A 24157-nucleotide genomic window follows, 5' to 3' on the forward strand; every position below is an offset into this window, starting at 1 on the left:
CAGTGCCGAGGATGTTGGAGAATTTGCAAGATTTGTTTTTACAGACTTTTAGAGCCTGATCTCTGTACTTTAAGGTAATAATAATAGAAGCATAGTTAATACTTTCTCCTTCTCCAATCCCCAAATAGATCAAATATTAATTATGGAAAGCATTACCTTCCCAGATACTATTTTTGTGACACATTTAAGTTTGAAGGTATTACCAGAAGACCAGACAACATGCTAAACTCAATTATACCTGCTTATTTTTGTTGCTGTTGTTTTTCAGATTTTACTGAAATACATGAATTTTGAATGGAGAATCAGTAAAGAAGGGCCTGCTACAGGAAGACAAACTTAAGACCATAATTAGACATTTGCCTAGTTATTTGTTGCCAAGTTGTTAGGCAAATGCCTAATTATGGTCTTAAATAATTTTACTTCATTGAGTAGGAAGGGATCTAAAGAGTTATGAGTACTTTATTTGAAGAATGGAGGATATTAACTTTTAATAGTTGTCTACGTGCATTGATCGAGATATTCTGGAAAAACTGCAGTTATCAGTGACATTTGAAGGGACAAGTTTTGGAGCCAGCACCTAAAACACAGAGCTTTCCAGATGAAATTTTCTAAACTTGGTGTCGTCTTAAAGTACTGGCCTGCCTGCACCAAACAAAATAAGAAAGTTTGATTCAAGTGAGATTATGGTCAAAATACAAAGCCCAAACCCTCCAACCCATTCTTGCTTAAAAAATTAAATGCTACTTTTCTACAAGTCAGCAAACAGGTTTAGGGCTGAGCTGTGAGAAAAGCTTGATGAAGAGTGCTTATAATTTGGATAGAAGGGTTTTAATTTAAATAATGGTAGCCCAAAGTCTGCGACATCTGATCAGGATTTTAAGTTCTGGTTAAGAACACAACGTATGGAGCAAAGCATACTCCTGTTTTTTTTTTTTTTTTTTTTTTTTTATCTTTTTAAGTATTTTTTAGTATTTTGTGTTGTATGGAAGGGTCTGTTAATCTCTTAAATAGGGAAAAAATCTTGACTACTTAGCAATAATGAAAAAAAGTACTATGCTTTCTAGTAAGCATAAAAAATTTCAGTTGTGGTTTTGCAAAGTTGCTTTAAAGTCATAATGTTAAATTGCTTTTCTTAGTCAATCACATGGAGAGGCTGCAGTTGGCCTGTACCTGTTCTTGACTGTCAAAAAGCCAGCCTGATAGCTCTCAGTTTTGGGGGAATAGACTTCCACTGTGATTTTGGTTATTTCAGTCTTGTGTGGGGCTACAAAAACTACCAACAGGGGCAAGATGGAATGTAGGATTTATTCCTTGATCTCACTGTGCTCCTGTATACATTGTGGTCTGACTTTTCAATTTGATAAAATTTGCATACTGTTACCTTTTAAGCCCATGCAAGAATAAAACATGCTGAAAAGGCCATTATTGCCACTAAAATGCAGTATTTGGATGAATAAGGCTTGCACAAGTGTAATTGTTGTGCCTTTGATTGCTGCCCATAAAGTTACATTTATAGAAAATTTGAGTAAAACTCAGGCATGGATCTGACTTGGTCTGGAGTTTAAAATGAGATTGCTTCCCAGCCTTCTGCAGACAAACCTGCAGTCACTACCCCTGAATGCTAAGTAGATGGATGAAAACAAGTTTCTATTCAAACCAAGGTATTAGAGCTAATACAATAAGCTGTGCTGAGAAAACGCACTGTAGGTTGGAAGCAGCTGCTAGCCCATAATTTTGGAGTGTGGCGGAAGCAAGTGTCTGCCATAAAAGGCTGGATGAATTGGTTGTTCTTGTGAAAAGAAGTAGTCTGAGTAGTATGTTCAGACAGTTTTTTATTTTTTTTATTTTTCCTGAGAATGGGAAAGATGCGAGAAGTGTAAAGCCTGTTCATGCAGGTACGGTGATTATCCAAATGTAGATAGAATACACTTTTTCTTCCCCAAGTGTGTCCTTTCAGAAACTTAGGGAATAATGCAGTATGTAGCATGCGAGTCATATTTGGCATTCTTCTCAGAGCTGATATTTCACGTCCATTGTAGATGGATATTTTAAAGAACCTCGGTTTTGAGTCTGATGGAGCAAACATTTGTCTTTGAAATATTTTGAGGAAAGACATGCTCCCATTTCTCAGGAGGATAACATGCAACTTACCTTTCCTCTGGAGTATTTACATGTTACCTGATGGTTTTTGCCAAAGGAGACAAGTTCAGGGGATGCAGCACAGTAATTAGGGGGTTGCTTTACTAGAGATGGGTCCTCAAAACCAATTTAGGAAACTTCAATAATTAGCATCAATGAGCTCAAGTGAACTTAACATCTTCACATGCTTCACAAAGCATGGTAATTCCTTTGGGGCTGTGGAGGTGTACAAGGAAGCTGACAGACCCAAGTAGACTTGAGCAGTTCTGAGAAGATAATTCTAATGCCTAATTCATAATGCTGATGATTTTTCATCATATTTTCCAAGTGTCTTTCATTATGGGGTTGCCCTTAATGTAGAAAGAACCACGCGTATGAGAGTTTATTACATCTTTCTTGTTTTTTATTCACCTATGCCATTCAGGATATTGCAACCCAATTTGAACATTTCATAAAACACGTTAAGCTCGCTGTAGATGAAATGAGGAGTTCCTATGTCCTTTTCTTTCTGCTTCCTTTTGAACAGCTTTCATTTCATGATCGTTTTAGCTGTAATGCTGACCCTCTTGTGTGAGCTGATGTAAGTGAATAAAATAACAACAACACAACAGCTCTATAACTTTCTCCCATATCAGTGAGTTAAATGGGTCCATGGAAGAATCCAGTGAACTGCAGAACTTGGAGCAAAGGAAGGGAGTGATACCAAATGGCCAGAAATGAGAAAGAGGAGGGACTGGAGCTGGAGAAAGGTAGCAGACAGGAAGGATAGGAATTGGTAGCAGACAGGAAGGATAGGAATCAAGCCTTTAGTAATGAGACATTAGATTGGTTCAAAGCCTGTAGCATCACAGATACCGTATGTAATTTTTCAAACTGAGAATAGCAGTGTGATTTTACGGATTTTCAGGAATGTATCCCAGATACTAAATAGGCACCATATTCTCATTCCAGTGATGTTGCACTCTTTTTAAAACATATGGCTTCCTACTGATTAATTAAGCAGATGAGACAGTTGGAATATCTTTCACATATACGAATGTTTAGCAAAATAGCGTTTCTCTTTCCCCATAGACCCACATCATCATTTCTACAGCCTGGAAAGTAGTATTGCCCAGTTTTACTTTCTATAACCTTTGGCAGATTTATCTCACAGTATACCCTGTTCATACTGTAGACAGACAGAGCTGTGTTAGCAAAACTTTTCATATATTTTTTTCATGCACTTCTTTGAAGGTTTGTAGACACAAACCTCTTGTTGATTTGCAGTCTCACACCTTTCTGAAATATCTGATAAGAGGTGCTGTGGATTTTATGTAGCAGAAAGTCATGAGAATGACATGAGCAGACTATGTAAGTGTACTGCACAATTTGATACATCTATACACATCCTAAATGGAAAGTCACAAGTTTTGTGTTGGTACAATGACTGGGGTAGGGTCTTGGGGGTGAAGGGGGTTTACTTTGTTTGGTAGAAACAACTCATTGACATAAAAAACTTACTTGATGGTACAGTTGTCATCTATCTAGTAGGATTCAGTTTTAACTACTTCTTCCCAATTTTGTTTCAGAGAACAATGATACTTCCCATTGTATTTTATCATAGAAATAGTTTCTAGTAATTTTTTTTTATGAACTAGTTGTTCATGAAGCGCAAAGCTTAATAGGCTCACTGTAAAGCACGTTTTTCCCCTAATGTATTGCTTTTGCTGAAAAATTGCTCTCTTCTTCTTCGACTTGTATTCATTTGGGTGTTACTTAGTACAAGTAAGGCTGCAAGCAGCCTTCTATTCATTGTTAAAACAGTTCTTCATTATTTAGTGTCACCAACAATGGATTTTGGTGGAGAAGAACTGGAGTTGGTTAGTATTTATTTGATTTTGGTATGCATGTAGGTTGTGGGATTGTCGGTGATATTGTTAAGGGGAGTGAGTGCACCCTCAGTAAGTGTGCAGATGACACCAAGTTGGGTGGGACTGCCCATCTGCCTGAGGGTAGGAAGGCCCTGCAGAGGGAGCTGAATAGGCTGGATTAATGGGCTGTGTCCGGCTGTATGGCATTCAACAAGGCTAACTGCCAGGTGCTGTGCTGGGGTCAGAGCTACCCCGTGCAGCAGCACAGGCTTGGGGAAGAGTAGCTGGAAAGTAGCCTGGCAGAAAAAGACCTTTGGGTGTCAACAGCCAACAATGTGCTCAGGTGGCCAAGAAGGCCAATTGCAACCTGGCTTGTGTCAGAAATAGTGTGGCCAGCAGGGTGAGGGAGGTGGTTGTCCCCCTGTACTCTGCTCTGATAAGGCCGCACCTTGAGTGTTGTATTCAGCTTTGGGCCCCTCACTACAAGAAGGACATCGAAATGCTAGAAGGCATTCAGAGAAGAGCTGATGAAGGGACTAGAAAACAAGACTCATGAGGAACGTCTGAGGGAACTGGAGCTGTTTAGTCTGGAGAAGAGGAGGCTCAGGGGAGACCTCATTGCTCTCTACAATTACCTGAAAGGAAGCTGTAGGGAGCTGGTGGTCGGCCTCTTCTCACAGGTAACTAGTGATAGAACTACAGGGAATGGCCTCAAGTTGTGCAGGGGAGTTTATGTTGGATATTGGGAAGAATTTCTTCATAGAAAGAATGCTTGGGCATTGGAACAGGCTGCCCAGGAAAGTGATGGACTCACTGCCCCTGGAAGTGTTTAAGAGCCATGTGGATGTGAAGCTCAGGGACATGGTTTAACAGTGGAATTGTACTGTTAGGTGATGGTTGGACTTGATCTGAGAGGTCTTTTCCAACCTGAATGATTCTGTGATTAACTATAATTTTTGGTAAGTCCTGTTACTTCAGTGCTGCAGAAACACATTAAGAACGCATAATCCTTGGTTTGACATCTGGTATCAGAGCAGCAGTTTAGAGATAGCATGTTTCATGCTGAATAGTCTGTAGTTGGCCACCTTTGCACCCTGCAGAACATACTGCTTTAAATTTCAGATATCTGACATGCTTTAGGGTGCAGCTGTGGTATTTTGGTAAGTGGCTCCCTGAAAGCTAAGCGTCATTCTGTGGCGAATTCACAGGGTCTGTGAAGTCCTATGGACAATTCTGCTTATGGAAGGGAAAGAGATCAGGTAGGCTGTAATGATTTGGCTTCTCTTGTCTCACAAAAAGCAAGGTAGCAATTACTTCTGATGTCACAGATCTGTTTTTCTTTGAACTTTGTCATCTTTTTTTTTCTTTTTTCTTTTCCTTTTTTTTTTTTGTCTGTTTTTATTTTCTTAAATTGCTTTCCCTAAATTTGAACATTGAGGAAAGGGCCCTAACTGTTTTTCCTGTGGTGCTTCTACCTGAATAGCTGTATAGCTGTATAAGCTAAGAAAAAATCATACAACTTAACAGCAGCAGCTACTATGGTATCCAGCAGTGTTGCTATACACAGTGCTGATGGTGACGTAACCCTTTTTGAAGGGTGGGAGTCATTTCTTTATCCATGTCATGTCTTTCTTGGAGCTCAAAAAAAAACTTTGATGGAAAAGGAACCCTCGTTTCTTCAGTTGTGTAAAACTGTGAGCAGAATATTCCAGTTTTGCCAGTTTCTGACAATGCAAACTGATATCCACATAGACAGGGAAGAAATTTCTTCCCTAGTTACTTTCTTAGTTACATCTTAGCTTGTATTACAAAAACAAACAAACAAAAAAGGCAGAAAACATTGAAGACATTTCATTAAATGTGATAGCAGAAGTACAGTTGCAATGGCTATATCTGCAGAGGATACAGAGGATAATCTGCAAACTCACTACTAATCTTTTAAAAGTCCTCTGCTGCACAGTGATCTTTTCTGTATCCCTGTTTTTACTCACTTGTTCTCGTTCCACACCCATTACTTAGAAAGTAGCTAGAATAATTCTTTTCTTTGAAACCGAATTGCTGTAATTAAATTTCTCTTCAGATTATATATCTTTCAATTTTTAGAAAAGAGTGCATTTCTAGAAAATGTGTCCTGATACAAATAAATTGAAAGTTCAAGGTAAGGATCATGTAATTGAAAAATACAAAAGATGTCTGAAAGGGAAGATGTATTTATTCATGCTACTACTAGATTCCATAAAGTATTATTCTCATTACTATTCATGTTTTCTGAAGGATAAAGGCTTTTCTAATATAGTTGCCGTGCTAACTAGACTTCTAAAGAATAATTTTTGTAGGCTTTTGTTAGTATGAGCAGGGCTCATTAAACAATATTAAAAGGAGGTAACAATATAGTGCTGGAGTGCATATTTTCAGAAGTGCTTTCTTGATAAATGAGGCAAAAATTTTCATAATTTCCTTACTACAGTTTTTCCTTTATGCTGGATTTCATGGACTGTACAGTGTAACATGGATGCAATGAATATCAACTATGATTGAAAATTTAGTTCCAACATTTCTGTTTAATTGCATTTTAAAGCAAAAAATTTCATTGTACAAAATTCTTTATTCTTTAGAGACCTGCACAACTTTAAAAAACATTTAAATGAAGGCAGTGCTTATTAGGAGGAACATTCAGTTTAACTTTCTTCCCCCTAGCTCCAGTTATAGTCCCAGAAGATATGGCAAAATGTTAAAGCTATGAAATAACATTAAAATGCCATTTAATGTGTCAAGGGAAACTTTGTTTATTTTTCTCTTCAGATAAAAAGACTTGAATAAAAGCTTTTTCCTCTGTAGTGCTTGCAGGTTTTCAAGTAGATGGAGAAGGCTGTTGCTAGCAGCAGATTATACCAGATGCACAGTTGCCTAGGGATGGGTGCTTTGTTTGCTGGAGACAGGTCTTATTGTCTTGCCTTGAGGCGTTAGGTTGAGTCTGTTAGACCATGTAAGTAGTGATTTTTATTCTTTGAGCTAGTGGAGTGTCACATGGTGGTATGTGACATTTTTAGGTAATGCATGAAGTAGATATATATTTCTTTTTCTTTTTTTTTTTTTTCCTTCTTTTAGACTTGGATAAGTAGAAGTAGGTGACCTCTATAGAAGTTTTGCAGAAACCTTAAATATTTACCACTGAAAGAAAAGGATTGCCAATTTTAGAGACAAGTTGCTAGGTTCCCAGCCTAAGAAATGTACTAAATTAGCATTTCATCATAGTTCTTTCTTCCTTGATAAAATTTTTGTGGATAGATGAAAGGATTTACATTTATATTGAATATTGTAGCGTGCCAGTAGAGGACCAATGAGGCTCTGTGTGATGAATATCTGAAGATTTCCTGAAATTTCCACTAAAAGAAAATGGAAAACTTTATAGATATATTTACTGCATTTATATTAGACATGAGATAATAGGTGTAATACATTTTTATGTTAATTCACACTTGTCTGTATATAGGATATTTAATTTGTTCCTTCAAAATACCTCATTTCTAATGCAGCTGCCTACACAAGTTATTTGGCAAGATGGGCTGTGTTCTGTAATTTTACAATACCTGTGTTCTTATGAGATTATATTTTCATTTGAGGTATAATTTGCAAATACATTTGTCCACATTATAATTACAAAGTGAAAATTGTGACTCAGTAGCAGAACTGGTTGTAGTATCAGTCTGGTTTTGTAAGTTTTTTTTTTTCATTAAATTTGTATCTGGAGTTTTGCATCTAGATTTCCAGGTAGTTTAGCATTCTTGTTGTGCTCATCAAACATTACTTTCTCTAGTTCATTAAGTTTGGGAGGTAGCTCAAGCAAGCCAAAGAGTGTAAAGTCATATAAACAATTGAGTATTTTGGATAAGAGAATTTTTATGAAAAAAGTTATGATATGACTTAGTCTATTTCAACATAACAGTAAACACTTCATTAACTTATATATTGCTGGGAAAAAAAAAAAAAAGTGCATGGAAGGTTCCAGTTTGACAGAAGTCTGGCATGAGGTTGCAATATAACATGCAACTGTGAATGACAGTTCTTAGAGCAACTTGTATGTCAGACCTAGCAAGTCTGCTAAAATTATTCAGTGCTTCCCTCCTCTACTGTTTTGCAGATTATCATAGAACCATAGACCTTAAAGACCACCCAGTTCCAACCCCCTGCCATGGGCAGGGACACCTCTCACTAGATCAGGTTGCCCAAAGCCCCATCCAGCCTGGCCTTGAGCACCTCCAGGGATGGGGCATCCACAGCTGCTCTGGGCAACAGTGCCTCACCACCCTCTGAGGAAATAATTTCTTCCTAATATCTAATCTAAATTTGAACTCTTTTAATTTAAACCCATATTCCCTTGTCCTATCACTGCACTCCCTGACAGAGTCCCTCCCCAGTCATTATAGCCATAGATGTCCATATATATATAAATGTAGCCATACACATATAGCCATAATAGCCAGTCACTTTTAGCCATCCATCACAGCACTCCAGTTGTGTAAGTCATCCCACCACATTTCCAGGATAGCAGTTATATTAGAGTTTTCTAGCTACATTGTGGCTTCCAGCTCCCACTGTTTGTTGCCCATGCTATGTGCATTGGTATAGAAATGTTTCAGCCAGACTGTTAATCCTGCCACCCTTTTGAGGGAAGAAGCCCTAATTTCTATGTGGTGTTTCTCAGGTGTTTCTCTGGTTTCTAATGCATCAACAATGCCTGGGTCATGCTGCTGCTCGGATCTCCATCCCCTACTCACATTGAACCTAAATTAAAACCCTTCATATAATTCTTGCCAGGTTGTTGGCAAAGATGCAGTAATTGTTAAAAGGGTTGATACATTAATGAATGATTTTCAAAGTTTAATGAGCATACGAAGGTTTTATATCCCACTGTTTTGTGTTCAGGGCTTCCTGTAGTTCCAAGATTCAGTGATGGCTTAATACACAGTATTGAATTTAAACTGAGTCAAAATATTACTAAAGAAATTAATGGTGTTATCCATTTGAACTTAATGTTTTAGTTTCCCACTTGGTGCTAAGGTAGTACCAAAGCTGAGGAATTCTTTAAGTCAATATTCACACAAAAATTTATCTGCCAAAGACAAGCAATTAAAGCTTAAAAATGCTCAGTCTGCTTATTTTTTTTGCAATAAAAATTTAGAAAAATGATGCAATTGGTCATTTCTAAGTCATATTAAATAGCTGCTTACATTCTGAACTAGTGGGTCCTATCTGCATAGGATGTGCCCTGCATTCTGTATAGCCTTTCTTGACTCACAATTTCTCTGTCCCATCTTTCTTGATGAGATTCTTTGTGAATTGCTGTCATTGTGGACAATAAAGATTAACTGCATTTGATTAGGGCTTTCAAAGTCGTATTTACATCCAAGATGTACAATGGTAATGCTCTCTGTAGATACTTCACAAACTGAGCCACATGTGCACATGTAGCCTGAACTCTGGTACAGGGTTCTTCTGTTGTAGTGGTTCATACATGTACAAGTTGATTCTGACTTGGGAATGTTTTCATTGTGGTTGCTCTCTTGTTGCATGCATAGTATGGCTACTTTGAAATTGAAAACGATCGATATAGAAAATACTAACACTGTCTGTCTGTCTTCTTTAGGAAAGCCCAAGAAGGGAACAAGAAAGTGGTTTTAGCAGGCTGTGTTCCTCAAGCCCAACCTCGTCAGGACTACCTGAAAGGCTTAAGTATTATAGGGGTATGTATCTTTATCAATTAGAAACCTGTTTTTTATGAATGTTTTCAATAGGCCAATGTCATTATATATGCACAATTGACTTTCTCCTGGAAAAAGCAGTGGAGAAACTTGGTACTTATGTTACTCTGCTTGCATTATACAGTACTTAAGCTTTCTTGCATCCACAGTGATTTCCTTTGTTGTGGGATGAGGGGACAAGGAAATGGATACTGTTGGCAGAAATGATTTTATGTGTCATTTATAGCCTTAAAGGGTTGAAGATTGCCATATTGTTTAAAATATGACAGTTTATCTGCATTAAGATGAACAAATATACCCTTTATTAAAATCGGTGAAAGATGTATAGAAAACTAGAACAAAAACGTTACACAGACACAGCTGAGGGTTTGATGTTAGGTATTGTTTTTTCCCCCCTGTACGATTAAGACAAAAGGCAACGATCATTTTGATTAAACCTGAGGCAGTCTGAAGAGTTAAATCCACCAGTGACTGAGTTAAACAGTTACCAAGCTTTACCTTGAAAAGCTTTACCTGAGAGCTTTTGGCATAATTCAGCTAGTGAAGTGCTTTCAGTATCCTTTGAGATGAAGCAATACTGTCGAATTGATTCACCTTTGTAAAATCCTCCTGAAAATCTGGGAGTCAAAGCACGAGCTAGAAAAGATTTGTCATTGTTTAAGGCTTTAGATTAAAACTGGATGAAATGGCCTGTATGAATTGAAACACTGTCATTGGATTCAATGTGTGAATTACAGAGTGAAGTTTTCCTTTATTATGTTAAGTCAGAGCAGATGACTGCACAGCATCTTTTTCCTACATTACAAATGTAGAGAGGTCAATGTGTTTCCACTTCAGTTTGATGAATTCAGATTGATACTAAGATAAAGGAAGAACAACAAAATATTCCAAAGACTTCACTTTCATTAGGAGAAGAGCATATCAGATGCAATTGTTCAAAGTAATTTAGAAGTAAAATCGTAGTTTGCGATTAGGAAGAAGATGAATTCATTAAATGATTTATTGGAATTCTTTGTAAAGATAGACTTTGTGCTGTTTGATTGACTTTTTTAATTACTACTGTCATTCAAAATGTTTTATCTTCCTTTTTTTTTTTTTTTTTTTTACCAGATGCATTCTCAGTGACATGCTAATGCCTATAAATTAACTCATTGCTCAGAAATGATACTCAGGGGCTGTAAAACGCCACGCTTATCTGTATAGATGACAATGCACTGATAGTTACAGTTCAAATGAATAAACAAATTTTCCATTGCACTGTGCAGTCTTACTTTACAAAATTACATGCAAGGGAACTGTGGTGCTCTGTCATCTCTAAGACTCCAATTAATTAAGTGCAAATTACTCTGTGCAGCAGGATAGGGATAAAAAGGTGAATGGATTTCATGGATTTGTATGACCTGTGACTGTTCGTGTAATGAATATGAAGATATCTACATGTATGAAGACAGAGATAAAAAGTGTATTACATGGCTATAAAATGAATGTGTCACAATCCTTTGGCCAAGGCTGTTATCTGGTATTTCAGTTCTGATGTATTTCAGTTCTGATGAGTTGGGAAGTTTGAGGGACCCAAAGTTTGATTTTATTTTATAATTTTTCCTTTATTTTTTCACTTTCCTTTTGAAGTAGTATGTGATTTCTGAAAATTAGCCTCTTCATTTTAATCTTGATGCCTAGAGCCAGTGGTTAATGAAAGTATTTGCAATTTAGTATTTATTTCAGACAGACTTCTGTTAGGAGTTGTATTAGGCTGTTAACTACAGCCTTCCAAAATACCGATTTAGACCTGAAAATACTGAAACGTGATCTATGCAACAAGGACACTGTCTTCTAACTGTCACTGATGTGATAAAATTTACTTAGATGCTTAAGCTCAGAGGTCTTAAAATATAGGCATAACTATTAACAGAAGCAGAGCCAATAACAGATGTTGTCTGTGTTTTCAGTTTGTGTATTTAAGGCTTTCTTCTCATTTTACAAAGGGTGTGTGGGATGGCTATATCTAAAGGATAAGAATTATGTTACTACTGCAAAATATTTCTTGAAAGGCAGTTTTGGCAGAATTGAAAAATAGACTGTTCTGTTGGCAGCTGGAAACATTGTCTGAGTTTAAAACTGTAAGCTTATGAGCGTAGTTATGGCAATTTTTGCCACCAGGTTGGTCTCATCTTCATCTTGGCTGAGAGATACAGTTGATTAATTGTTGCTTATGTAAGCTCTGCTATTTTTTATTTATTTATTTATTTATTTTTTGTGTGTGCGTTGTCTGAGGAAGTGGTTATTTACTGGCAATTATAACTCCTTTGGGGAGGCTTTTAAAGGCAATATGTGTCAAAGGTCTTTTTTGCTCATCTTGGTATGATGAAGGACTTGTGATGTAATTACCAGTGAAATTCTAGTAACTGAAGGCTTGTTTAGAGCTGTGCCTTAGAAATACAGTACTCAACTTCTACTATTTTTTATTTATTGTTCAAGTTGGGCAGAAGGGAAGGAAGGGCAACTTCATATCTGTGTTATAATTTCTGATGTTCCTGTCCTTTTGTGTTTCTTTAAAACCATTATCACTTTTTAAAAATAATGTGGGTTGTGGCATTGTCATAGACTGTATATAAGGTAAACCATAACACAAAGTGACTAAGATAAAGGAGCTGTTTTCAGGAAGGAGGAAGCTCTAAGTAGTAATTAACACACCAAATGTGCCGTGTAGACAAAATACATAATAGGTTCACAAGCATTTACACCCCAGTGGTTTCCAGAAACTACTCCTTTATGTTTTGAGTACTGTACCCACTTCAAACTCAAGTGCTCATGTAGTATTGCAGAGAAACAGTACCTTTCATAGATAGAGTTGTCCCTCACTTTTCATTGTAAGCTCCTGAAAAAAGGATATGACTTTGTCTAGGCTGACTGTTTTGTGGGGATTATAGAGGAAGGAAAGGGAGGGACAAAGGAGAAGGAAAGGTTTAGCAGGTAGGTTATGTTCTGGTATTTATGGATGGATGTAAGTAGCACTAGTGTTTCCTGATTTCCTGAGTTGAATGCAGAGGGCATGCAAAAAAACCTTGTTTCCATTGATAATTTGAACTACTGGAATGGAATGAGATGTTTTCTTTCTTCGACAGTTTTCTAGAGGTAAGGTGTTTGATGTTGAAATAATGCTATCATGCTGGAGCTCTGACCAGTTTGCTAGGGGCCCACCGCATATCTGAGATGCTTTAAAATCACTGTGCCACCTGTACTTTGAGGTTGCCAGACCCACTGGATATGAGTGTACTGTATCAGCATGCATGGAGCCAAATGCACGTATGTATCCCATTAAAGGCACACCATAGCCCTGCAGGTTAATCAGTCTCCTTGATTGCTGAATAAGAATGTCAAATTCCAAATTCTGCTTCCTTCCCTATCTTTCCCAATGTAAGACCTAGCATCACAGACAAACTGTATTTCTTCTGCTGCTCTATACCCATTTTCCGAGGGAAGAAGAACTTCAGCCCGTTCTCTTATCTCTGCAAGATAAAATCAATGTCACCAACGTGGTAATCCCATCTCTGCTGCTACACTTTTCAGGCAGAATGTGCAGGTCCTGTGCACAGTAAATTTACTACAGGCTTTTAGGTCAGATTTGATCCTGAAGCACAGAAGCCATCAAATCTGTGTGTAGGGATTCTCTTCATTCCCGTGGCCTCCTAATTACCCTTGTCTGTGGTTGTACTCTGTAAGACAAGCTTTAGTTAATTTTAAAACTAGAGTTTAAAACTCAAATGCTGAGCAATTCTAATAGCAGCACATACAGCAGTGGCACTGTTACTAAATAGTTTGGTGCAAAAAATGAGAAATACATTTTTTAAAAAGTCACTTGACTTCTTAAGCTGTGCATCTATAATTGGTATACGCTTAAATTTAATGTGCCTTACTTCTCTGTTTGTAAAAACCAAAATCAAACCAAACCAAAAACCTTCAGTGAGCAGTTTTAAGTGCCATTGTGAAAGAAGATCAGCATCATCTTACTAAGATGCCAAATGTCTGTGTATCACTACTGCTTCAGTGTCCTAAATGAGGACCATATATATAAATGTACTGTATTTTTGGTGTACAGTTCAGTCTGTGATATCTGCCAAGCAGCCACAATGATACCTCCATACCTTGCAGAGTTTGTAAGACCTGACCGCATTAAAGATTGCAAGCCTCTCTGTTTGCTGCCCTTTAGCTGCAGGCCTATTATAAATATGTAAATATGTATAAATTCAAAGATCCAGTGTGTACTTCATGAAAGGCAAATTAGATGGAACTTTATTTTGAGTGATTTGCATTAGGAGAACTTCTTGGAAAGTGTGCTGCAAGCCCAAGGAACAGGTGCGCACTGTTCTGCTCTAGCTTGTGGCCAAAACTTTAAGCTCAGTCAGAAGCACTCAGCTGGCTGGCTTTGGCTCACCGTGCTGGTATTCAGGTATGGGCCTGGAGAGTCAGGAAGGAATTGCATTGAAGTACACGATTTTAAACTGAAAATTGATGTGAAAATAGGTGCTGTTCCTTTCCACAGCAGTTACATACTGCTCTATGAATTAAAAGGCGTAAGAATTAGTTTAGATGAAAATAACACTTAAGCTCTCTCAGGGTTTAGCCACGATCATCAGTTGTTGACATGCTTTTCCGAGGTAGTCTGCTTCCCTTTAAAGTTGGTGTAGAGTCTGTTCTCAAGATACCTTCTTAAATCAGAATTTTGCCCATGAGTGTGGCCAGTGTTTTTCTGATTCAGCAAAGGTTTTAAACACAGATTTTAAACACAGATGTTATCCCTCTGAAGTCAAAGTGTCTAGTCACATGCCTTTTGAAGTTACGTATTAAGGCTTAAGATTTATGCTGCCTAACTGAGGTCCTGTAATTTGAGAGTCTGTTTTGCTCGGCTGCCTTTATGGTCAGTGAAGATAATTATCTCTGAGATAATTTAGATTTTAGAAGATCTGAAGTTACTTTTGAAGCTGGGTATTTCCCTTTTACTGGCTTTAGTGAGGGCATAGGCTGAGCAGGCTTTTAGCCTGCAACATCTGACTGAGCTGCCTAAAGAAGGTGAGGCGGAACAGCTGGTGAACTGGAGTAGAAATCTTAAGGAATATGAAGAGTGGGTTGTAAGATTATTTTAAACGAAGACCAACCTATATTAACCTAAGATTATTTTATCTATTTAGTAACTGATTTGTTTCTTATATACAGGAGTGAAAATCAAAGATGAGTAGGGTTTTTCTTAGCTGACGAAGAAAGCTTCTTTTACTTCAGGCAATTGTGCTGTGTATGTTCTGTCTCGGGGTGTGCACAAGCAGCTGAGTCCAGATGGTGGCTGCATCAGCAGTAGCCTCATGCTGTGCAGGCAAGGTACTGCCCCCTCCCATGTCCCTGGTGCCCTGTCCTCAGCTTTAACCATTTTGGGGTTTATTTTTTTGGTTTGCTGAGATGGCTTTCCTTTTTTTCATTCAACAAAAAATTTTAGTCTACAGCATTTCTCGTCTTTTGTCCCTCCTTTACTGGCTTGAAGAACTTTTTTTTTTTTTTTTATAGTCTCTTTCTGATATTTGATGTACTTTCTCATTACTTGTTACCTCAGATAAATTTCTCTCTCTGGGAAACACCAACTGTGGCAGAGGAAGGACAGTCAGGAGAAACTCCAGGAGTATTTTCTCAAGGGGGTTGTCACTGCCCTGTCGATGCCAGAGTTCTGCCTTCAGACCTCCTGTGGCTGAAGGAAAATTGGCCTGAAAGGAAGCAGGCTGTGGGGAGAACACACATTTACTTCAGAGGAAGATCCTTGAGAAGGTTGTTTTTAAAGGGAGCCTCGCCACCATTTTTCAGTGGTGTAACTTTGTCAGTCACTGTGAGAGCTGGGACTCATCTGAGGGGGAAACCACCAGCTTCTCAGCCAAAAGTGTCAGAGGTCTCACACTTTGTCTCTGGCTCGTTGATGTTTTCTGAAGGAGTTTAAATGCTCATTTTGTAGGATTTAATCCTCTTCAAATGGGACCAGAACAGTCGCCATGTAACTGGCAGTGGCATAACTCCAGAAATCATGAGCACTGCAACAGTTGGCAAGGGGCAATGTGCCTCTGGTGTAAACATGCCTCCGGTAGCTGACTCCATCTAAAATTATCTCTGGGCTGTATTAAGAGGAGAGAAAATGAATACCTTTTCTTTCGTTACGTAGCCTGCCAGGGATGCCTTAAGCATTCCCACCTCTTTTGCAATACGTTGTTTGGCCAGATCGTTCCTCAGCTTCTTTGGTGCTGCAGCTTGAACCAAAACAGTGTTTCTGTGGTGCCTTGGATGCCCTTGTCACAGACTCCATTAAAAGCCGGTCCTTCAGAAAATACTTGACATTTGTGAATTGCTGGTTTTCACAACCAGCCTCTGTTTTCATACTGTAGCTGCAGCCACTGAGAAAGCACCCTGAGGCACTCAGGAAAGACCCTTAATATGTTGGCTATCTTTGCGTTTCTGAAGTTTAGCCCTTATTATCTAGCTTTGCTTGATAAGGGACATCTGAAGACCATCTCTCCTGTTTTGTGCTGGTCCTATCACTTCAAAGGGAGTTTGGTTTAAATCTCCTGACCCACAAAATACGTCCATCCTTAATTCAATGGGCACATTAAACTGAAAAAAAAAAGTCTTTATTTCACTGAATTTTGGATGTCATCCTACCATTTCATCTTCACACATTGCAGTGCAGACACAGTGCAGGGTCTTTGCAAGGTCTTGGCGCTTTCCTTGGACTTGGCCTGAAGAGACAGCTGGAAAGAGTTTCTCTTGCGTGTGAGGTACATGGGTGCGCTTTTCTAGATAGCATTATTTGTTCTGAGATTTATGGGTGCACTTTTCTAGATGGTGTTCTTTGTTCTGAGATTACTGAGTTCTGCCTGGTAGAAAATTTCCAGGTAAATGTGCAACCTCTCACTTTTAACTACCCCTTCAGTGTACTCAGAGGTTATCGGGGCACTCTTAGAGGTTGTATTTTTTCCACTTCGACTTGCAAAACAATTTCAGGATGTTAATACTGCTTCTGAGACAACTCAGATCATGGCTGAGCACTTGGAAGCATTTGCGTGACCATCCTCAAACATGCATGTCTGTCTGTAGTCACAAATCACCTAGTGCAAGATTGCAGACATAGCACATTGCAAGCATGTCTTTGGGCTGTTTACATCCAGCAGTCATCTGTTGAATGTGATAATGACAGTACAAAGGGAACTGAGGGACTTTCTCTGATGACAAATGGACCATGTGTGCATTTGTATAGTCTTCTAGCTAATTACTAGGGCTCGGTGAGAGCGCTCAGGGTTTGTCTCCCAGGGAGTGCCAGGCTATCCTGGGAGGGAGTGGTTTGAAAAGTGACTGACTTGTACTTGTGTGTTCAGGTGTGATCTCTAACACAGCTTCAGCCCCAGCATGGATATCTGATGTCTTCCTCATCTAAGTGCTGGATGCATGTCATTTCTTAGCTGTACTAAATGCCTAGCTCTGTTCACACCAGGAAAGTCAAAGATTTTTCCTGGTTTTTGTTTCAATTTGGGCTTCATGCTTTGATGTAACTGCCTTTTTCTTTGCTTTTTCTCCAGCTGGTTTTCTGCTTTAGCTACCTCTCATCCCTTGGGCCCCGTGTCTGCTCCTGTTGTGTATCCGTCTCAGCCCAGATTTGTACACCAGCCTGCTTTTTTTCCCTTGTATTCCTGCTCAGCTGTCTGCTCCAGTCTGCTCTTAGTTTTTGGTCCACCCAAATCCTGATGGAGAACCGTCTATAATGGATAAAAAGTCCACTGCGTGGATGCTCACACTAGAAACAAGATTACACGATCTGTGGAGTTAAGTATAGTGCTATATCCAGCAGCTATGTACCTGTTGTCAGTCCTGAAGGTTCTGATTTTTTATGCTCACTGCAAAGAAATATTGAGGAGTGGTGTCTTTGCCCTTCATGTACCAATAGGAACTTTAAGTCTTCTTGCTTTAGGGGCTTCTCAATGCCTCTTGGAGACATTATTGGGTCAAGAAGGTTTATAGATGCTCTTGATACCACTCTTGAGCAGAATAGTCCAAAAGTTCAGTGAGATATGCTGAAAGGAATCTGGCAGGCGTCCATACAGCCAAGGCAACTTCCTTGCCCCGAGTTTGTGATTTTTTTTCTTTTTCTTTTTCTTATTTTATTTTTCTTTTCTTTTTTTTTTTTTTTTTTTCAAATACAAATCCCCAAAACACTTATTTTCTCTTACACCAGATTCAGCTCAGTTCTACTGAGATATTTGAAATGAAGATTGGAAACATTCAGCATTTTCTTTTTCAGGGCTTAGGGCTTTAGCCAAACAATTTACAATAATTGCAAATGAAAAATGCTTAGTGTAGGAACTAACATATAAAGCTGAGTACACATCCATTTCTGGTTGCAGTTCTCATTATCTCCAAGACGAATAATTTTAAGTACTTTCATGAACCTTCTTGTGACAGACACATTCAGAATGATTTAATTTATCCGATAAAATGAAAATACACTTTTTTTTTTCTCCCCTGTTTTTATTTAACAGGGGGTTCAGGGCTATGCAAAAATTCCCCAGATATACAGAAAGTAATTATAGAAGTGGTTCAGGTTGTGAACCACTGAAGTTCTTTTTGGTTTGTTTGTTTTAAAATTATTATGAACTTAAACAGTTTAATATTGAGATATGTAGCAATAATATTTTGGGCAATGTATTTGGCAGAGACTGTTCTGTGTCTGTGCTTATAATTTTAAATTCATACACATACAAAGTTGCTTTTTTAAAATCTAAATAGAAAATCCATGTGTAAGTTTCTTAGGTCATATTTTTTTAAACTTATCTCTATATGAAACGGATATGTTTACAAGCATGTAAATATGCATGTATTCCACATAAGTTCTTGCGCGTGCTTTGTTTATGAGTAGATTGCTATAAATATAGGAGTATGTCTATAATATGGATGCTTGGAATCCAGAAAATGACTTAAATATGTATCTTTTATAAGATTAATAAAATGTCAATATTAGTGATACTTTGAATAACTGAATTTCTAGAGTTCATAATTAATATGCTTTATTAAGAAATCAGAAGTGGCAGAGATTTGTGTTTGGAGAAGGCTCTATTTCAAAAGTTTTTTTTTAATTATTTTTCAAGTTTAACATGGACTTGATCTAAAATCCAGGCCACGAAAAGAACAGATTCCCACTGACTTCAGCAGGGAACTCCAGATCAGACACCAAACTACAGATGATCTTTTTTTTTTAGCTGTTATTAGACCAATTGGAAAATGAAATAGAGATGACTGTGCAGACATTTGTTTACAGGAAATGACAAACCCAGTGGTTTAAGGGCACATAGATTCAGTAGCTTTGATGCAAGTGATCCAAGTTCCAAGCTCCTTTGTTGCAGACCAGGTTCAGCGCTCTATGCCTGTGCATCTTGTGCTTTTGTGCTTGCTTCTGAAACAAAACAACAAACAAACAAAACAAACAAACAAACAAACAAAAACACCTCCAAGCAAATGAATGCAAAAATCATACTAAATCAAGTGCCTATAATGTACATCTGACCAAAGCAGTGTTTAAAAATCAGTATGGTGGAAAAGATTCTGAAATAATTTAAATGTACACAGAAGGGCTTTCTGAATGTTGGTTTTCTGCATTTTTTGTAAATTTATATGTGCATACCTACAAAACATTACACGGAATATGCACTTTGCATGAAAGTATTAGGGAGAATGATAACTTTCAGAATTTGAGTGTTTAATTTTGCAGTGTTAATGCCAATTCTTTCTCCTTACACTATACACCCTTTGGTATATTATTTCTCATTAACTTTATACAAAGAATATTTAAAGAAATGTCTGAACTATTTATAACATTATGTGAATTTAGGCAAGTGTAACATCAGACTATAAATTTGTCATCTTTGCTAAAGGTGCTATGTCATGACCATTAAATATTAGGGCTTTTCCTTCCATTTCCAAACACTCCCTGCAGTAAGTCTAGAACATTGTCTTGTTCTCTTAACCTTGACCACAATATTTTAGTTTCTTCCTGTGCTCCAGTGTCTTTCTCCTTACTTTTCATCATTTTTCTCTCTTATAGTCTTCCTCACGGTATCTTCAGCTTCTTGTTATGTTCTCCCTCATCTGCTATTTTCGTCCCAAGGCTGGGAAGAGGGGAGCACCCCAGGGGCTGGTAGCGCTCCCCAGGTGCTGACTGCCTGGGTGACCACTGTCTTTCAGTGACCAAATGGACCACAAACAGCAATTAAGGCCTGAAGTCTGACAATCTTTCTGTCACCAAGAGTCCATAGGATCCCTCTCTCCTATCTCTCTGGTGACTTTTCCTGAACTTATGGGAACCTGCTATTTTTGAGGACAAAAATTGTTTTAAATTAAGTGATCATTTTTAGAGTTACTTTTGGGACTATGATGGAAGAATGAAGATGCACAGAAAAAAATGGCTATAAAAATGTACCTCCAAGCTGTTTGCTTCCCCTTAATCCAGAAGAACACACTTGTTAAAGAAGAGTTATATAAAGTATACCCAGGTGTTTACTGCTTAAATACTGACCTTCTGACTTCTTTTTTTAAAGGTTCAGCAGATAGATCGTGTAGTAGAAGTTGTAGAGGAAACTATTAAAGGTAAGCAATACACTTGAAATTACACAGTTACGTAGCTGGTTTCTGAGATGTAAGAAGCATTAGCTAGCAGAAATGCTGTCATGTTCTTTACCAACCTAATTCTTACTTTCCCCTCTAGCTAAATGTTTGGGCAGTGCTATACATTGCCATGTGTGTTTAGCGTAAGGAGTAATTTCAGAGATCTTTTCTGGCAGGAGCTCCATGGCCTGTTGGATTCATAGGTAAATGATCTTGAGGAGACTTCAAGAACCCATTTAAGTTGCATCAATGTAGGTAGATGTAGAGTGCTTTTTAAAGTTTCTGCTCTATCTTACTTCATTGCTCTATCTCCACCTTCTTATGTTTAGTACTCTCATGTTTTCTTCTTTTCAGCTATTTTGGCTCATTTCCCTGAGCTTTTCTCAGCAGGACAGATAAATTATCTACTGCTTTAATGTTCTTTTGTAATTGTGTTCCTTGTTCTCTCTGGCTGCGTTCATGTGTGTGTACACGCAGTACTTTGCAGTGAAGGGGGGCAAAGACAGTATTGTTTCCCCAGTCTCGCTAGTAAACATTTGCTATTAAATAAATATATTTGTCTGGATCCTTCTGGGTTACCTAAGTTTGTCTCCATTACTTATCAGGCCATAAAAATTACTGTTCCATGAAGCTTTAAATTACAAGCTTTAGCTCAATTGGCTGTACTTTCAATATAAACAAGTGTCTGGTACACAAGATGTTGCCTTTACTTTTAATGCTGGAGTTTGATGGTTTCGAAGTACAACATGAAAATATAGAAATGGTGCAATAAAGCTTAAAAGAAGAGGGGGAAAATGTTTATGTTAAGAAACCATGTAGTATTATAAGGCTTTTAGGGTTTGCAGTTTGAAGGCCTTAAGGTGTGTATTGCTTTGAATAGTTTCAGAGATGAAACTCCTAACAGAGTAGAGATGTACTCCTAACCCAAACTTTTTGCAGTTTGTCCTTATTTTATGGTTTCTACACTTTTGGTACAACCTATTGTACTACGCAAACAGAGAAGAAATATTCAGTGTATTCATATTTGTTACTGAATGTGCACAACTGTTAGTGTTAGGTCAAAGGTTGGACTCAATGATCTTGAGGTCTCTTCCAACCTAGAAATTCTGTGATTCTGTGATTCTGTGAACTATTTTCCCAGAAACACCATGGTGTTTATCACAACATGTTGAAGATGGGGATACTTCATGATTTTCACAACAGCACAGTATTTCAGATCCCTATCTAATTTTCCTGAAGTGTATTTATTCTTAACGGAGTAAGATGATAACCTGGGTCAGCATGCCCTCCCTTTACAAAATTGTGCTTTGTAATATTTATACTGACTCAGAACATTACTGCTTTTTTGATAACATAGTTACTCAGGTTATTGTGACTGAATATTATGTGATTAGAAAGAAGGCAAACATTCCAGAAGCAATTGTTAAAATTATGTTTTTTATTGAACTGATTATAAGATTGCATTTTGCGTATGGATGTAATTCTGGAAAAATGTAATATAAAATTTAATGTACACTTATGCTTTAAAAAGCATCAATTTGGGGAAAAAATTAGCTTCCTTTCTAGCTTACGATAAATGATCTGAATAAAAAGAAATAAGTGGTCTGTTGAATTCTATACATGGTGACAATTCCTTCAGGGATTTCTCAGAAAGTAATGGAACACAGTATTTTGTAAGTTCTATGGGAGAAAATGAACAGAACCAGAATTTCTCTTTGGAAGACAATTGGCAAAATGACAGGGGTCATAAGGTGTGATGAAGTCTTGCTTTTACAAAGGCCAACCATTAAAATTAGGAGATTTTACTTATAATTTGTTTTTCCATTTAAATTTGTTTAAAAATAATGCATTGATTTATGGATTTGGTAATCACCTTCCACAAATAGAGAATAATGTGAAACTCTTTGTTCCTGTGTTTTATAAATGATTCTAACTGTGAACTTTCATTATCTAAGTAAAGAAAAAATACTTTAGGTGACAGGACTGTTGGTTAAGAATGCTTTATGCTGTAAGACACATCCATGGTAGAAGCTTAAATTCTTGTATTTAAAACCAAATGAAATGTGTTTGCATTGTCTTCTTAAGTCTGTGACATTAGTTACAATTTCTGAAGCCCCAAATATCTTGAGGAGGCAGAGATGGTATGGGACAGGGGATTAAATACAAATTTTGAATTGAGAGCCAGTTTACATTCAGTTTTTTTGTTGGATTTTTGTCGTCGTTATACAATGCAGTGTCCTTCACCTGTCTTTTTAAAAGAAAATCAATAGGTTATATGGGTGCTTTACTCTTGTAGTGCGGCTATGTCTATACTGAAAGTTTAAAAAAATGTTCTGACTAAATATTTAAACTAAGTTTAAACTGCATAGCATCTGTACCCTGCAGGGCAGCTATCTCTGTAGATCAGTCTGCCTGAGTTGTCAAGGTAATCTGTCCAGATTACACAGTTATTATCATAGTTGCCAGTTTTAAGTTTAGAGACTGGTTTTCCTTAGGTTCCCATTTCTTGAGGGCTACCAAATATTTTTTTGGTGGATACTTGAATTTTGCTGTACACAATTTACCACAACAGAAAGCTTGTTTTAAATAAATAAATAAACTAAGATAAACCTTCCCTGTTTTTTTTCCCCCTAATGTTTTTCTCTCTCATTTACCAAGAAAATGTCTACCCTGTTAGTTTTTTGGCTTTTTTTTTTTTTTGAAAACTTACTGTTTTCTTTAACTGTACTCCTCCTCAAAAACTTCTTTTTTGGAGTTATTTCTATGAAATATGACTGTGTTTTTTCTAGTTTTATTTCTCAGTCTTGTAGTCAAGTTTAGGATACCCTATTCAGAGCAGTGTCGTTGTACTGATTCAGTTGATGGTTTGAAGAAGTAAATGTTTATGGTGGTCTTTACTTCACCTTTCTGAAAACAGCATAATTGCAGTTCCCAACTCTCTGCTTACTCATAAACACTTTTTATGTGACTTTACCTTTTTATCCTTTTTCATCGGAAAATGGAAAAGAAGGATGCTCATGTTTCTTTTGGTTGCTAGTGTGATAAGAGACATAATTTTTTAAGAGACCCTGTGATGCCTCATTTTGAGATCACCCTGAGCTTTATCACAAGTCAACTTTCAGGTTCCCCATGATTGTCAGGTAAATTCTGAAACTGCAATTTCCAAAAGGGATCTTTAAAAGTGTGCAATATTTGTATGCAGGTCATGTCTGGTTTAAACTGTGTCCCAAGATGTATTTTAACTAGAGGCATCTTCAAGTACTATTTCTATAGCTTATATTGCTAAAATTTGAAACCTCTATACTTCCATCTAAGAAAATCATGGATTTCAAGGAGCTGGACAAATAGATTTGATCTCAGCCTTAGAATTAGGTTTCTTAAAGAGACAGCCACAAAAATGTAGCTGGAGTGTTTCAGTCTTAAAGACTTACAGAACAGTTTCATCATGCAAGTCTGTGATTGAACAGTTTAGCAAAACTTTCTTCTTCTGCACATTACCCAAATCTTACAACTGAATTCACAGCTATTTTTACATCATTGGGGCACCCTATTTCCACTTATGTGCCTGGGTTCCTGGTAATGACATAGTAAGGTAGCAATTGAATTATTTGAACTAGGAGAAAACTTGGTGATACTTGACATATGCTCTTTCACTAAGTAAGATTTCTGTACAAAATTTCAAAGCTGTTTAGGTTAATCAGTCTCTAGCCCGTTCTACTAAGATGA

At 37.5% G+C, this 24157-nt stretch overlaps 1 protein-coding gene across 7 annotated transcripts in view; it reads left to right on the top strand.

Moving 5' to 3' along the window:
• Positions 1-24157, top strand: part of CDKAL1 (CDKAL1 threonylcarbamoyladenosine tRNA methylthiotransferase) — a 494283-nt gene that overhangs the window by 124230 nt on the left and 345896 nt on the right. For all 7 annotated transcript variants that reach the window (XM_072033334.1, XM_027451212.3, XM_027451213.3 and 4 more), the window contains 2 exons: positions 9637-9733; positions 20365-20413. In XM_072033334.1, the coding sequence (XP_071889435.1) occupies positions 9637-9733; positions 20365-20413 (146 nt within the window). The remainder of the gene's footprint in view (positions 1-9636; positions 9734-20364; positions 20414-24157) is intronic.

The sequence above is a fragment of the Anas platyrhynchos genome, chromosome 2 (assembly GCF_047663525.1).
Source record: "Anas platyrhynchos isolate ZD024472 breed Pekin duck chromosome 2, IASCAAS_PekinDuck_T2T, whole genome shotgun sequence".
In the NCBI taxonomy this organism is placed as follows: domain Eukaryota; kingdom Metazoa; phylum Chordata; class Aves; order Anseriformes; family Anatidae; genus Anas; species Anas platyrhynchos.